The sequence below is a fragment of the Trachinotus anak genome, unplaced genomic scaffold (assembly GCF_046630095.1).
Source record: "Trachinotus anak isolate AG129_WGS33_773 ecotype Australia unplaced genomic scaffold, CSIRO_AGI_Tana_v1 ptg000028l, whole genome shotgun sequence".
Taxonomy (NCBI): domain Eukaryota; kingdom Metazoa; phylum Chordata; class Actinopteri; order Carangiformes; family Carangidae; genus Trachinotus; species Trachinotus anak.
This window is the reverse complement of record NW_027273879.1, coordinates 6,436,424-6,452,585: the sequence shown is the minus strand read 5'-3', so window position 1 is coordinate 6,452,585 and position 16,162 is coordinate 6,436,424. Positions and strand designations below refer to the sequence as shown.

General features: G+C 40.3%; 2 protein-coding genes across 3 annotated transcripts in view; one reads left to right on the top strand and one right to left on the bottom strand.

The window, feature by feature from the left end:
• The first annotated feature begins 385 nt into the window (after nucleotides 1–385).
• On the top strand, nucleotides 386–15,371 carry plpp1a (phospholipid phosphatase 1a). Of its 2 annotated transcripts, none has more exons than XM_071466948.1 (6): nucleotides 386–966; nucleotides 6,480–6,631; nucleotides 8,064–8,344; nucleotides 11,885–11,942; nucleotides 13,384–13,560; nucleotides 14,053–15,371. In XM_071466948.1, the coding sequence occupies exons 1-6, from the start codon at nucleotides 909–911 to the stop codon at nucleotides 14,170–14,172; spliced, it is 846 nt and encodes a 281-aa protein (XP_071323049.1). In that variant the 5' UTR covers nucleotides 386–908; the 3' UTR covers nucleotides 14,173–15,371. The 2 variants fall into 2 exon arrangements, with proteins under 2 accessions (XP_071323049.1, XP_071323048.1); XM_071466947.1 differs by lacking the exon at nucleotides 6,480–6,631 and adding an exon at nucleotides 4,490–4,644 and having other exon boundaries at nucleotides 394–966.
• The window catches only part of mtrex (Mtr4 exosome RNA helicase), a 23,057-nt gene continuing 21,982 nt past the window's right edge, over nucleotides 15,088–16,162 (bottom strand). Inside the window, exon 27 of the mRNA XM_071466945.1 lies at nucleotides 15,088–15,799. Coding sequence (XP_071323046.1) covers nucleotides 15,747–15,799 — 53 coding nt within the window. The 3' untranslated portion in view covers nucleotides 15,088–15,746. The remainder of the gene's footprint in view (nucleotides 15,800–16,162) is intronic.

The window sequence follows — 16,162 nt, the reverse complement described above, 5'->3', positions numbered from 1 at the left end:
CCTAAATTTACTATTAACAGACTTGGTCTTGATTAACAAAGTTTCAGATTTTGAAACCTCTATTCTATCAGTGAAAATAAATCTAGACCAGGTCTTGATCAAAAACCACCCACTAAGACTTGTCAAATCTGGCCCACAGTAACCCAGAGAAGCCAAAGACTGTTTCAGATTTTTCACCTTTCTTCTATTTGTAAAAAAAAATTATTTTTTTTAAAAAAATGTGATTTTCATTGCTTCCATCTGCACCTAAACAAGCTATAAGGCAGCGTCTTTAACGTTTTGATTTTTCTCTTATGGTTGTGTTAGGGTGGCACTCCCGGGCAAACATTGAGGTCACAAACTAGGCTAAGCCTCTTATTTCCGATATTTCCGCTGGTCATTGAACGCTACATCGGGCCTGCACCTTCGGTCGCCTTCGGAGCTCCTCTCCGGATCCGTCGGACGGTTCGTGTGCCCCCGGCTGCAAACATCGGCGGAAGGAGGGGCAGGTGTCCCTCTAAATGACCGGCCGTCTGTGAGAGTGAGCGTCAGCTCCCTTTTTTAAAAAGCTCATAACAGCTTCAGAAAAAAAAAAAAGACCCATCATGGCAGATCTGTGGAGTTACCGGCTGTGCTGCGGCTCTTCACCACCAAATTACAGCGACACTTAAGACGCGTTTCTCCTCCCGATAAGCGCTTCGGTTCACCGGCCCTCTTGTTCCTTTGCGACGAGGGCGTCGACGTTTTAATTGTGTTTGTACCTTTTTTTTTTTTTTGCTGCTGCGGTTTTTTTTTCTGCTCTCTCTCTCTCTCACACACACATACTCGGAAGCAGCGACGCACCGAGGAGGAGGATCCCCCTGGTGTTTATTATAGGGGAGGACGCTCCACAAGCCAGGGACTCGACTCTGAGACAGACAGGAGCAAACATGTTTGAGACCAGAGGGATCCCCTTTGTCCTGCTCGACGTAGCCTGCCTGGTTCTGGGTATGTGCTTAAACGTCTTTTGCTGACTGTTGCGTGCTGTTGTGTTGCTGCTGTTTATTGATTTAAGCCGATTTGTGATCTGATATAATCCTCCTGCCCGGGATAATTTCACAGCTTGCAATCACGTGAAGGGAGTGGTGAATAACCAGTCGTCCACGAGTGTGACAGAGTGAGACTCCACTGTGTTCATCTTAACATCCCATGGTAGCACTAACCTATGTAGTATGTTTATATCACTTGTGTTGAGTGTCTTTCTAACTGGGCTGAAGGGTGGCTACAGATAAGTGATTTCTCAGTACAATGAAGAGCTGCGTGTTCTTGTTGTTCCCATTGTTTGCAAATTACTTGGTTAAGATGCTCTACGGGGATCAAATGGTTAATAATGATGCTGCTTTGTTGGGTGCAACAATTTGTTATGACACATAAAATCTCCAGCACATCACTTACTCTTATCTATGTTGTATCAGTTATATTGCAGCCCTTGCCTGATTATGTAATGTTTTAGTATTTCTCGTGGCTTCATTATGTAATGGATCATTGATCAGTGTTTCATTTACTCACAGTCACGGTTGAAGTCTGTAAACATGCCTGTATATCAACTGATTTGTACTGGAATAGATTTAAACATATGACTTGAAGTTTCAGCTAACAAACTGAGAGACACGTCCCTTTCTTCATTCCCAAAGCTCAAAGTGATGTCTTCAGATTCCCTGTTTTGTCTTATAACCCGATTGAATCCAGATATATTAAGTTTACTGTCATGTATGAATCAGCACGTATTTGACATTTTCAATCTATTAATTGACTTATTGTTGCAGCACAAGTCAGGGACGTATATTTTGCAGATCATTGTCTACTGTGTCATTCACTCACATGTTCAAAGTTAAAGTGTCTGTCCTTAAACTGATTTCGAGGGAATCGAACGTGAAATTTCTGACATCTGTTCAGGATGTTGCTGTGACACTGTTAATGAATGGCAGTACTACCACTCAGTCTGTGGTTTAAAACCACGTGTTTGCACTGACACAGATCACCATGGTCTGAAACCATTAAATGGCGGGCTCTTACAGTACACTCATATCAGGCCCAAAATATTTGCAGTCTCTCTCTGCCAGTCCTAACGTCTTTATATTAGATTATAGGAATCATTGTCTAAGTGCTCACAGGACTGTTCTCTTTCATTTTTGCTGCGTAGGCACAGGCACCGTCTCTGGGGCTTTAAATATGATTATGAATTATTGATTTGAACCGTGACTTGGACAGCTACGGCTTCCCTTGCACAGTCTACAGTACATATTAAAATTAATTATTTTTTTACACAAAAGGTTCAATTATCCAGTAAAACAATAAAATTACATCTACTCCGTATATTGTCCATTTGAAAACCTGCCCTACCACACACAAGATGTTTGCTGCTTCACTGTAGAGGCCATTCTCAGTGTATGTGCACTGGAGGCTTCAGTGTTTGACATTACACTTGTGCAAGTTGCATACTGGACCATAATTGGCCTCCAGACTAGTTTTAAAAAACTTAGATTTAATGTGAGAACAGTTGAACTGATGAATGTGAAGGCAGTCACATAATACCGAGCACATACATCATTCTGCACAGTGAAGGTTACGCGTTTAAGTAACAATAAGTAAAACACACTTGAGTGCAGTTCAGGGCTGCAGCTTTATTTTACATTGCATAATTTAGTAAGCGCCTTACAGCAGCACTTGTGCAGCGAGAAGCACGGTAACAGTACAAACTCTCTGCTGTTTGGATGCCTGATGCAGACGCAATCGTGATTATTCTGTGCAGTCAGGCACAGCTGCATGTTACCAAACATGCACAAACATGTATTAAGAATATGGCTCGATTGAATATGAGAACTGAGAGAGATTTTTTTTTTTTTTTTTTTTTTTTTTTTTTTTTTTTTTTAAAGCAGGGAGAGAATAGACTACAGGCTGGCAGTGAGTCTTGGTAAAAGATTAAATTGAAATGTGGATTTATTTCAAAATACCCACATTTTTCCTTCTTTGGTTGCAAAAGTTTGGAGATGAGAACAAATGAAAGTGTATCACTGCTGTTTACAGCAGTCAGAAAGTGACTTATGGGCTGGGGGGGGCGGGGAGGGGGGGGGGTCCTGCCATTGGCTTGTCCCAACATTTTGGCATTTCCAGTTGTTGGAGCCAATCAACTGAGGGTGGCACAGCTGACGGTGTGAACAGCTGCAGAAATGGCAGGCAGAAGAAAAATACCAGAAAGAGTTAACAAGTAGTTTAAAAGCAGTTTGTGGGTGAAGGTGTATCTTTGTGTGATGCCATATGTTTGTGCACATTCTGCCATTTGTAGCCATGGCATGTTAATGTGCGTTACAGCTCAATAACAGACCCTCACTTTCTGCTTGAATGGATGAACGACTGTGTCTTTTCCCCACTATACAATGGGCTAAATGGGCCAAACAGCCCGAGAAATGACAGCTGGATTACACTCAGACTTTGGACTGTCATAACTTATTAGCATAATCTGTTTTCTTTATCTGTAGGGAGTGTTAAGCTATGTCCACAGCTCCTTTCACACCAGTTTGAGTCAAGGCTCCATCCTAAAACTTAACAATCATCCCTGCTGAAAAACTGGCCAAAGATAAAGTCATTTTTTTGGAGAGATGAAGTCAGTGCTGCTGAGTGTTTTTACTGTGTAATGTGTCAAGTTGCAGAGTATCTGATTGTGCTTAGAAATACACTTTTTCTGACTTAAGGATAAGGCGGGTGGTAATTTCTGTTTTTCTTATTATGAATCAATGTTATGAAAAGACCAAAATAAACAAGAAATTGATGCAATTAGCAAGGATTGTCTGTGTATCCAGAGCCTGTTGTAGCTTATGTCTCTGTGCCATAGAGCTTCATTGTTGTCCAAAAGCTTAAAAACACACAAATGAGCCACACTGTTGCACTGGGTGACTGATGTTCCTACAGCACACTGTCCTACTGCTGTAAATTGGTCACTAATGCACCAAATGTGAATAAATCCACAGTTGAAAATAGTCCTCAACAGAAAAATGAGAATTGAGAAATATGAGAAATATTCACTCCGGTGTCCAGCTGTTTTAGGAAATGTTTTTTCTTTTTCTAAAGGTTTGAATATTTGTGACCAATTATTGAAGAGTTATGTACTCAGTAGGAACAATTCGGTTTGTGGGTGAGTGCTGGACGATACTGAGAGATGATTTAACACATTGGTGGTTTTGGTCTTTTCATTGGGTTTAATGACAGTAGGAAACGTGTACAAACAATGAAGCCAGTCTTATCCTTTAATTCAACTGCTAGAAAAGTTGGGGTCTCTCAATTCTGTCATGAAGACTAAAAAAAATAAAAAACAGATTTGGCACTTTCTCCAGTTCGTCATGATGCTAACTCAGTAAAGTCACTTCCACCTGAAAGATGACAGATTTGAAGACCTCGACCCTTTTCTTTCGGCGCCCTCACTTTCTCTGTCGTGCTTCACTTGACCTCTGACCTTCCTGATCTCCGTCCACAGGCGGTCTGCCGCTGGCAGCCTTTAACCTGGGTAAGATCCGCCCCTACCAGAGGGGCTTTTTCTGTAACGATGACAGCATCAAGTACCCTTTCCACGACAGCACAATCACCTCCACAGTCCTCTACACTGTGGGCTTCACCCTGCCCATTAGCTGCGTAAGTAGGAATCGATCCAGGCAGGCTTCACATACACGCATAACCTGTCTCATAGAAACATGCGCACTGGCCAAACACAGGTGTAACTGATTACGTTAAAGCATTCCAAGGTGCGCCAGCGCCTGTGGTATCAGAGAATGACGCCCACAAGAAAAAAAAAAAAAAAATTATTATTGTTGTCGGCTAAACATTTGGTTTTTTTCTACTGTGAGAAGTATGTGTTACTGACAGCCGGACAGAGCCAGCGAGACCAGTATGTTAACAAACAACAGATTTCCACAGCCTCATACAGGGTATGTGCAGAAGGACTAGCTTACAGATCACTTCATTTGTGCAGTGGCACAAATGAAGTGCCTGAATGGCACATCTGAAACCAAATATGTACAATGGGTTTGGTTTAGTTCTGCTACTGTTTCCAGCCCAGTGTGAGATTTGTGGCCTTGTTGGTGTTTACCAACAGCTGGGTACAAAAAAACAAAAAGGAGAAGGAGGATGTCCACTTAAAAACCAAGAGAATCACAATGAAATCAGCCATAGAGGAAATATTAAATCCTTTTGAGTCCACACACATAAAAACCAAACTGTCATAAAATATATTACTTTTACCAACATCTGGCCCACTACAGCAGCATTCATTACGCCTTCTGCTAAAAATGAGTTTATGCAGATTCAGCTTAGTTATAGGTCAATATTTAGTTTCCAGACATCTTTATTATTTTCCATCAACAGTCCAACACTAATCATTTGGTCCAACCAAACACACAGACTCAACCTCACACAAAAGAGCCAAACCACAAACTAATCTATTATTCTAAATATGGATGATATGAGGTAACACTTTTTTTTTTTTTTTTCATCTTCTTCTTTTTTTTTGTTTTTAATGTTGATGTCTTGAGAAAACCTTCTGTCACTGTTGTTAATTAGTGCAACAGACATGCAGGCTGCAGGCTGCACACTGCAGGCTGCATCCCTCTGTTCCTTAAAATAGCAGGAATGCTCTTCTGGACCAGAGCGATTGTTTTCAGAGAATGACAGAGGCAGAAAGTGCTGCTGGTGTGTGGGTTTTGCTTTTGCTTATCTGTGTGTGTGTGTCAGTGATTTATCTCATCCATAAAATCTTTTATGCATCACGAGCAATCAATCTGTGAGGCTTCTTTGATCTCAAATGTGAGTGTCGTCTTCATTTTTGAACAGCTCACTGTGTGCCAGAGGAGGAATATGTGGGAATTCAGAGCAGTTAGAGCTTGAATGTTGGTAAGGTATTAAAGAGAAGCGAGATGAAGAAGCAGCAAGCGACACTTTGTCACTCTGAGGGGAAGTGAATGAGAACATGCCTAATGTAGGAGGTTTTCGGTCCAGTATGGGAGGTACGGTATGTGAGACAACTGCTTCTCCTCACATGCTGACAGCTTCAGCTTCCTGTGGGCGTGTTGGGGAGAAGTCAGCTGATCTGGAGACCGAATCCCTGATTTAAAACCTCACCTGCTGCACCTATCACAGCCTCTAGGAGGAAGTTAATGAGGCTCACTCAATAACCTGCTCAGAAATGTCATTTTTGTGCCTTTAAGTTTAACCTTTAACTATTAACATCCGCTCTTTCTCAGCATTTAACTTTATCTGTGCCAACACTTAACCATTAATATTTGCTCTCTGACGTCCCTGGAGGTTGGCAAGGATGCAGTGGATGCAGTGTTTGGTGTGACCCTCTCATGTGGCTGCTGCCTGCTGCTTTGCACAGGCACACACCGTTGCATCATGTGTCGGGATCTGAGCCCCTGTATAACCTGTATTTTTTATTTATTTTTTCTCTCTCTCTCTCATTGCTTCTCTGCTAGCTGGACTCCCATTTGTAATACTCAATGTGCGACACAGTCCTTTCCGCCGGGGCTTTTTCTGTAATGATGATTCAATCAAGTACCCCCTTAAAGAGGAGACCATTTCCTATCAGTTGTTAGGAGGTGTTATGATTCCCATCACAATACTCACTGTAAGTGCATCTGTTTTGTTCTCAGCTAACGGTTTTGTGGTACTTCTCATGTTTTCTCATCTATATCTGCTGCTTATCTCAATCCACGTTTACACTTTTAACTTCTCTCTTTTCTCTTAACGCATGGTTGCTGCTCTGTACATTATTGTGTAATAATGTGTGTGTCTTTAATTGCTTGCGTAAGCCATCACTACCATTAACTGTAGCGTCATTTCCTAATAGCATGTGGTAGGAACCGCTTTCAAAACTCTTAGCTCCCGGAACTGAAGATGAAACAGAAAGGTGAACAGAGACAGACCTTCACTTTGAAACTGAATTAATCTGGAGCTGCTGCAATAGTTTGCAAAAAGACAGTACTGTAAATGTGTAAATGTCAATAGCACCTAAATAGTCACAAATAGAGACTCATTCCGTATAAGCAGTGAAAATATCATTTCACTAAAGACTGACAAAAAAGTTTGCATACTACATGAATGAATAAAATAAAGCTAAAATAAAACTCGCATTAAAACACATCAAACACATTCAGCTACACTAAGTTAAGGTAAAAAAAGCTCCTTGATAAACATATATAAAGATATAAACATATATCTTTAATCTTTAGTGTCGCCTCAGCAGAAGCTGTTAGCTCTCATAGTCAAAGCTTTTAAAGATACATAAAGCAATAAAAGACCTGTCAACAGCTTTTATGTTAGACGAAGTCTCGTGGGCCTGTTATCTGCTAGCAGCGTTGCATAACAAACGCATTCACATGCACCTGAACCCCATCATTATAAACAAGGGGAATTCATGAGTCATTCGTCTGACATATCACACGTCACTATGAGCACATACTGTACACACAAGGTCAAATACGCAAAAAAAGTTTTTACTATGAGATCTAACAATAGGCAGGATTCAATTTAAGCATCTGGATCAAATTAAATTTTGTTTTAAGTGGACATCATCCTGTGGCCATGTTTTTTTTTTTTTTAACGGTATCTACTATCTCAGAAGGTGAAGGAAGAAGCACTGCCAGTTTTGTCAAATGATATCGATCTTATAATTTTATAGACAACGTAATGAAAGGAATAGTTTGACATCTGGGGAAATGAGCTCGTTTACGCCCAGAATTAGGTTTTTTTTATTTACCAATATGAAAGTACTGTCAATCTTCATATTTACCTATTGACAAGAATGCAAATAAGTGTATTTCCCAAAAAGTCAAACTGTTCCTGTTATTAGTGCTCTGTAGTAATCTAAACTTTTTACGACCAAACCCATTATTTTAGATCAAGATAGTGATGAGGAGATTAGGGAGTATCGCTGGCTCTGATGTTGTGGATTTCATTCAGTTGCATCTTTCAGTTGTCATTTGGCATCTTGTATTTCTGTACAAACCTCTAACTCTGTATCCCTTCCTCCCTCGCCCTCCCTCCCCTCCCCCTTACAGATGGTCCTTGGCGAGTGCCTTTTAGTTTTTCTAAATCGCATCAAATCCAAGTCGTCTTTCGGCAGCTACATTGCCTGTGTTTACAAAGCCGTCGGTACCTTCCTCTTTGGTGCCGCCATGAGCCAGTCTCTGACCGACATAGCCAAGTACTCCATTGGTCGGCTCAGGCCGCACTTCCTGGATGTTTGCAAACCTGATTGGAAACTCATCAACTGTTCAGCGGGGGCTTATATCGAAGAGTTCACGTGCACTGGAGACCTGACGAAGGTCAATGAGGGCAGGTGGGTGTTGTATATCGAAACTCCTGTTTTTGTCTCTCATTTTATTGTCTCAGCTTGATTTTCATACTAAAATCTCTCTGAACATTGTTCTACTACTATTACTACTCTGTGAGAGAAGGTCAGAGTTGAGAAAAATGTTGATACACTTTCTTTGAAGTGAGCTCAACAAGCAGCGGCAGCACTTTTCCCGCTGTATGCAGTCTTAAAGAAATACCTGTAGGCGCTACTCAGGGCTGAAAAAAATGCACTGTCAACTTCTGAAGTGAAAGAAAATCTGTAGTTTTATTGTATACATAATATTAATACTGTCCTAAAGACTCAAGAACTGAACATCAAGAAAAAATAAGATCATAAAACTGGTTTGTGTTAAAAATGTCATAAAAATCCAGATACATTATAGATGTAGAAGGTATCAAATTTCTAATCATTTAAAAAAAAATTATAATAGTTATATATATATATATATTTTTTTTACTTCTGAAACCAAACCATTCAAGAAAGGGTGTGTGAAAGTAGAGCTGGAGTGATTAATCGATTAGTTGATTAATCAGGAAAAGAATCACAAACTATTCTGATGATCCATTAATCATATCAGTAATTTTTTAAATGCTTTTCTCTGTCATTTATGATAATAAACTGAATATCTTTAGGTTGTTTGCTGTTTGTCAAATTAAACAAACTATCAAAATAAATTCCCTCAGGATGTAGGAAATATCAATAAGCATTTTTTTTTTTTTTTTTTTACAATTTTCTTATAGTTTAATACAGACACATTGGTTAATTGAAAAAATAAGAGACTAATTTATATCGAAAATAATTGTCAGTTGCAGCCCTAATTGAATTAATAGCATGGTTCTTGATTAAAGGAATAAATGAAATGGTTCATGATTTCAGTTGTTTCCTCTTGACATTCAGGCTTGCACTGCTTCAGGTTCTTATTTGTTGCTCAACAGATTAATGAACACATTGTTTTGTAGCAGAGTCATGCGAGTACAAAGGGCGATGGCGAAACGTGTCACTATGAATAATTATATAATTTCTTTTTTCTCCTTTGATCCGTCAGTTGGTTTATGAAAGTGGTCAAGTTACACACGTGTTTCAGAGGAATGTGCTCGTTTTAAAAAGAACAAATTATTGGAAGCAAAGTAAAAAAAAAAAAAATCATGGTATTTCAGTTGGAACAACTGTGATGAGGAACTGAAAACATCGTAGCACAGGTAGGTTTAAGAAATGTTTAATAAGAATTTGTTGAACAAATATAAAGGTACATGATCAGAAAGCCGCCAGCATGCTCCAGTAAAGTTGCACAACTTCGACACACAAAGTTGACACACGATACAAGGCAGTGTTTTGTGTTTGTAGGATGCAGTGTGAAGTGTTTGCAGCGCACTGAACTGGACATGGTAGCAGTAATATGTTGAGTAATATTCCAGGAATGTAAAGGTTGTTTTGATTATAATGTCCATCCCTTATCAGCTCAGAGCAGAAGGAAGTGGAAGTATAGTGGGAGGAGGGGATATCCACTTCTTGTTCTGATGTAGTAACGACCACAGAGAGCAGCGGTAATTATAGAAGCAGAGGCCTAAATAGTGACATCAGCTCTGCCAATTGTATCAGTGTGAAGCAGCGTTTATTATGGGCTACGAGGAGCTTTCTACTCTTTTCTGTTCTGTTCTGTGTAAAGGTTAGGTTATTCTACTCAGAGGTCAGAGTGTATGCTCTTGTCCGGTTTCCCTGAGCTGAGTGGAAATGTGCCCACCCAAGCCTATCTCCTTTGGGTTATCTGCTGTATTCACCAGGGTGTGGTGCATGATCGTTGACATTTCCTGGAGCCCCATTTCTACTATGCAGTCTGTTTTAATGTAGCATAAAGGGACAAACATCTATCAGCAGGCCGAGATAAAGATCCGGTGAGTGGAGGAAAATATTCCCAGGCTTTTAAGTCAGGAGACAAGTTTATTTCCAGCTCCTCTGTGTGTGCCTGTGTGTGCCTGTGTGTGTCTGTGTATGTGTGTGTGTGTGTGTTTGAGATGGTCTGATTGTCACTAATAGAGCTAATGAATGCAGAGGCAGAGGAGAGGGCTGCTCTGGATCATCTTACAGTAATATGATTCCTCCTCTGCTTAGTTTAACTTTCACTGGAGAGGGGAAGCCCAACGTCAGTGCTGTCTGTGTGTTTGTTTTCATATAACATGTTTTGTGTGAAAAATATTAGAACCCTTGTAAGGTGGGAATCCATAAAACACAAAATATTTATTTCGAGTAGAAACCATAAATAAACAATGAGTGAAGCTCTCAGTTAGTCCGACCGAGCTGCAGCTTTAACCTGATACCACAGAGGATATATAGAGGTCAGTGCTATCATTGCATTGGCCAGTTAGGTTTTGTTACCAACTGTAAGGACTGTTTAATCAGCCAGGGGTGTGTCCTCCAACAAACACTGTTGAAGCCAAAATAATCAGTTGTTTAATTGGTGAAATTATGATAATGATGAATTACAAATTACTATACTACTATACTACTATACTACTACTATCACTCTTCTCAATTTTTTTCTCATATTGTAAATTACATATCTTTGGGTACTTTTGGACTGAATTGCTTTGTAGTGGGCGTTGTTTACCATTGTCTGAAATTTCACAGAAACTATCAACGGATCCATCTAATGACAATGACTGTTAGCTGTAAATTTGACTTTCATATTAGCGTATTAGTTTAGTATGTATGGCATGCTAACTTGTTGCATGGAATGTTAATTAGCAATACATTTTATGTAAATTAAGACAATTGATGATAATTCATCCTGGAGGGAACAAGAATGTCTGTACCAAATTTCAAGGCATTCTTACTAATATTCATTGAAATATGTCAAGTCTGAACCAAAGTGATGGACTAGAGACTACAGCTAGAAAAAAAAACAAACAATGGAAGAAACTTTACTTGTGTAGGGGTCTTCAAAGGACCAAGGGACTTTTCAGCAGGTTTTACTGTAAATCCCAGAACAGCTGTTCTGTTTCTGCGTCTCCATGGTCCAGTTTAAGGGATTTTACCCAGCAAATTTATCCGACTAACGCAGTAAACCTGCTTCTTGGAACAGGCGGCAAGTCGCTGGTCCACAGTCCTGCCCCGACTCTGACATACACATCTTATCTCTTCAACAACTCAAGTGCCAGAGTGGGTTAGCACACCGAATAAGCAGGTGTGCAGTAACATTACACTGTGTGCATGCATGGCTGTTGCTGTAGACAACAGCAAAACACAGCCCTGTTATTATAAATGGGAAGTAACTAAGGCAGGAAGGACTGAAGGACTTTTTAATCCACCATAGTCCTCAACATCACAGAATGCACACAACAACAGTTGCACTTACCTGCCTGTGAGACATTGAATCAACCAGAAAATCCCCCAAAACGGGTGTGCCAGGATGTACTGTTGGGTTTGTGCGTTTGACTAATTATGACCAATGTATTAATGCAAGATGTGTCAGTGAATTTAGCCCATAGCAAAGTGTTGAGCTGTTCTTTTGTCTTTCCGTTGCAGACTATCCTTCTACTCCGGACACTCCTCTTTCTCCATGTACTGCATGCTGTTCCTGGCTGTAAGTACCTGCACCATATTGATCTGTAATTCAGTCGGTCAATATTTACTGGAACACTGGGATGAAAAGATCCATTTATTGTCATGTTCATGTCGAGCCACTGAGCAAAACCTGATGGTGATATCGATCGCTCCAGCTTCAAGGAACAGTTTGATATTTTTGGAAATTAGCTCGTTGGCTTTCTGAGAGTAAGATGAGAAAATTGATACCACTCTCATGTCTAAAGCCACAGACTGCAGCCAGTTACCTTAGCTTAGCATAAAGACTGAAAACAGTCTGTCTAAAAATAATCTTCTTGGATTAAAAAAACCCCACAATATGATGTGAGTTTAGTGACAGCAATGATTTGACAGAGCCAGGCTAGCCACCTCCCCTGGTTTCCTGTCTTTATGTTGAGCTAAGCTAACAGGCTGCTAGCTGTAGCTTCATATTTAGCGTACTGGCAGGAGAGCATTGATCATCTAACTCTCATCCAGAGAGTAAATAAACACATTTCCCAAAACGCCAAACTATTCCTTTGAGCTGCAGCACTTGAAGATGATGTTACACTCATTTGATGACCTTGGTGACAGTTGCAGCATCGTTGAGCGTCCACTGTTGTTTGTTCAGAGCTGAATTTACTGCCCAGCCCTGATAAACTTTACTGCCTACTGATTCGTTCAACACCAGCAGTTAAAAATAGACACACGGACAAAGTCCTGGCACCAACATAAAGCTCTGTCCCTCTGAAAGGAGTGGAAGTTCAAGTATGAGAGTAGCTTGAAATTTAAACATTTACCTAAAGACCTTGAAGTACCTTTCTTCTCTCTTCCCGCCACTTAAATGACGTCAGAAATGACATAATAACAGGAAGAGACATGTGCATCAGGATTAAGCGGCTAAGCTTGTTTGTCCTTGATTCAAACAAAAAGAACAGACACGCCCTGTTTTTAATGCAAACAAAATCAAGTAGTCGGGTTTATGGCACAATGGAACATGATGTTCAGCTGACGTAAGATTCTTCCATGATAAGTTATCCTGCAGTGGTGGTGTGATATTTATTTATTAGGTTAAATCATGGATCCAGTGTCAGACTTTGTACAGATTTCAAGGCCAGAAGCCTGCAGGAGATTTTCTCACCTTTAAAAGCCGAGGGGGGGGGGAGTAAATGGTAGAGCTGATAATTTAAAAAGGGATGTTTATTCAATCCAGGGACATTTTATGACATTTTCCTCCATTGTCTCTGGTGTGGAAGTGGAAGTGAGTGCACTCAGGCACCAGCAGATCACGGCAGCTCATTTTACTGTCATTCTTACAGGAATGCTGTCTACTACAGTGATCATTGACTAGACTAATAATGCTCCCTGTCCTTGTCATGATCATTGTCAGTGAAACTGTTATCTGTCATGACTTTAAAACATAACTTCTCTGTGTTTCAATGCACGCCCTGTGTCTTTCTCAGCTCTATCTGCAGGCTCGACTCCAGGTTGAATGGGCTAGGCTGCTGAGACCCACGATCCAGTTTTTCCTGATTGCTGCTTCAGTGTTCACAGGATTGTCGAGAGTGTCTGATTATAAACATCACTGGAGTGATGTGCTGACTGGACTCCTGCAGGGCGCCCTTATGGCCATCCTGGTGGTAAGCGCTGCACCTTAACGTTGCTTTAAATTTAAAGGGAAAGGTTGACATTTTGGGAAATGCAGTTTGCTGTTTTTATTAATGTTTTTGGTGCATTTTCTGCCCTTATTATGTGGTGGTCCTGAAAAGATAACAGGAAGTTAAAAAGAGCCAGATGACTAAGTATGACAGCGGATCACACTCAAGGACAAGAAGTCTCTTCAGCCATCTGGCCTATTTTGGTTAGCTTAGTTATCAGTAAGACTGGAAGCAGGGGGAAACAGCAAGCCTGGGTCTAAGCTAACAAACTGCTAGCTGTAGCTTTATATTTAGCGTACAAACATGAGGGCAATTTCTAACTCTTCTCAAGAAAGCTCAGAAATGTATTCCCAAAATGTTCAAGTAGTGTTATTACTATGCTTGAGTGGCGCTCTTTAGGCAGAGCACAGATACAAGTATTTCAGCCTCACTCCCATCTGTGCATTTTTAAAATTCTCCTTCTGTATCTTGCAGGTCTTCTTTGTGTCTGACTTTTTCAAGCCTCGTGCTGAATCTCATAAAGAGGTGGACATCCCCCACACAACCCTGCAGGAAACCCCAACAAATGGAAACCACTTTGAGAGTCCAAACTAAGCTAAGCGAGAGGTGGAGGAGGAGGATGATGATACCTCTGCTCTGTCCAAACGCACACCCAGGATCAAACGCTCTCTAGCCTTTCATCTTGCTCAAATTCTCATCAGATACCCTGCATGGATTTACGTTGTGGAGTACTTGATTAGCTAGTGGATGACTGTGCATCCCCGAAGTAACTTTTGGAAGCTACACCTCAGGCCTGTTAATAGACTTTATAATTTTAGGCAATTTGCTGTCTTGTCCACTGATGAAGTGGAGAGACAGCCTGTCCAACCCATGTAGATATGCTAAAGTGACAGAAACAGATGTAGGTTAGGGGCTAGAGATTCTGTAAGGACGGGAACCATCTATCTACTGAGCTGGTGGGAAGACTTGCCTGCATGCACTCACTAAAGGGTCTGACCACTGATGAGAGAGAGAGAGAGAGAGAGAGAGAGAGAGGGAGGAAGGTTGGAAACCTGTGAATGTAACCCTGCTTTGTGCTTTTTCCTGACCTGGAGTCAGTGTGGTCAAAGATCTGATTTAGGGTCAGTTTTAAAACAACTCCAGCTCCAAGAGAGACAGTGAGTCTCACAACTTCGTTGCCTTAGCTCCAGTGTTAAACAAAGGGCTAATTATGAGGGGAATGTTTGTTTCTTAAGGCTAGAACGCGCTGGAGGCTAAAGCTGATCCTAGACCAGAGGGCAACACTGCATCGCAAATGGAACTACTGACTCCAGGCCACTTCCACTGCCGTATGATTCTCCAACCATCTAACCTCATGAAAATTCAACTTGTTTCGTTATAGAGTTGAAGAGTCAACGGTCAGTTTCAAGTCCCGTGTTGCCTTTGCTGGACTGCTACTGCTGCTGCTGCTATCACAGCTTCTTGTGTATCTAAGAACTAATATAAACATCAAATGAATAGACAATAATGTACTTTTGTATAATCTGTATGTAAAAACAAATCACCATACAGACTTTTATTGAAAAAAAAAATATGTACAGATGTCTAAAATAAAAGTAAAAATAAAGACATTTTACTTATTAACATGAACACCAATGAAAAACAAGTGTTGGATGTATTATGTCAAGAGCCATCACATGAAATTAAAGCAGGACTTGTTTACTTTCTCAGCCAGATATATCAACTTAGTTTGTCATTGTGCACCACTTTACCCATGTAAGCAAAAAACAATAAAAGCGTGAATGTTCAATGTATTCTGGCCATATAGATGCATTCACCTGAATGAACAAGACGTCTATGCACATCCTCAGACACATGTAGCCTCATTCATTATAAAATGCAACTGGATATCACTGTGGATGACACAACTCAACAGGACAAGTTCAGGTAAGTTGATTTAAAAAAAACAAAATGATCAGAAAAGTATTCTGAAAGAAACTATTTTTCCAACTGAAAGTCAATTTAGCAAACATTTTGGGAATTAAGTGTCATAATATTTGACCCCGTTGGGAGACTTAAAAAAAGAAAACAGTGAGCCAAGAGATCCATCGTGGGTTGATCATATGAAACGGTCCAAAATAGCAGCTGTCCTCCAGTAGCCACAATGTGTTGGAAAGCTGTAACTGTCACTATAGGTAGAGACTGGCAGCAAAAACAATGTCTCTCTTGATCTTTGTTATGCCTGCAAAGACACAAACTAACTGTCATGAATAAGAAATTTCATTGCAAACAGAGACAGTTGTTTCAGTGAAAAAGAATTTACCAAAACACACTTTGTAGTTACTTGTACAAAAAGGTTTACAGCCTGTGGGATGAAGACTGTACAGTCAGGGGGCGTGATAACGAATAAAGTGCAGTACAACTCCACCATTAACTATGACTTTGTTGCTAAAACATTTCATTAACTCATCTGTGGCAGTGTCAACAAAAACTGAACATTATAGGCATCATAGAAGTAGACCTCATGGCAGAACCGCTGTGTTGGATAACATTAGACTGTACCTAATAAAGTGGACTTGGGTGAATCTCGTCTGAGACTAAAAAG

What these genes read in the sequence shown, in the direction of transcription:
- plpp1a (XM_071466947.1), top strand. Translation starts at nt 909, where the DNA reads ATGTTTGAGACCAGAGGGATCCCCTTTGTCCTGCTCGACGTAGCCTGC. An exon ending in CGTAGCCTGCCTGGTTCTGG is followed by an intron (nt 967 to 4,489) that starts GTATGTGCTTAA and finishes CTCCGTCCACAG; the next exon opens with GCGGTCTGCCGCTGGCAGCC. An exon ending in CCCTTATGGCCATCCTGGTG is followed by an intron (nt 13,561 to 14,052) that starts GTAAGCGCTGCA and finishes TGTATCTTGCAG; the next exon opens with GTCTTCTTTGTGTCTGACTT.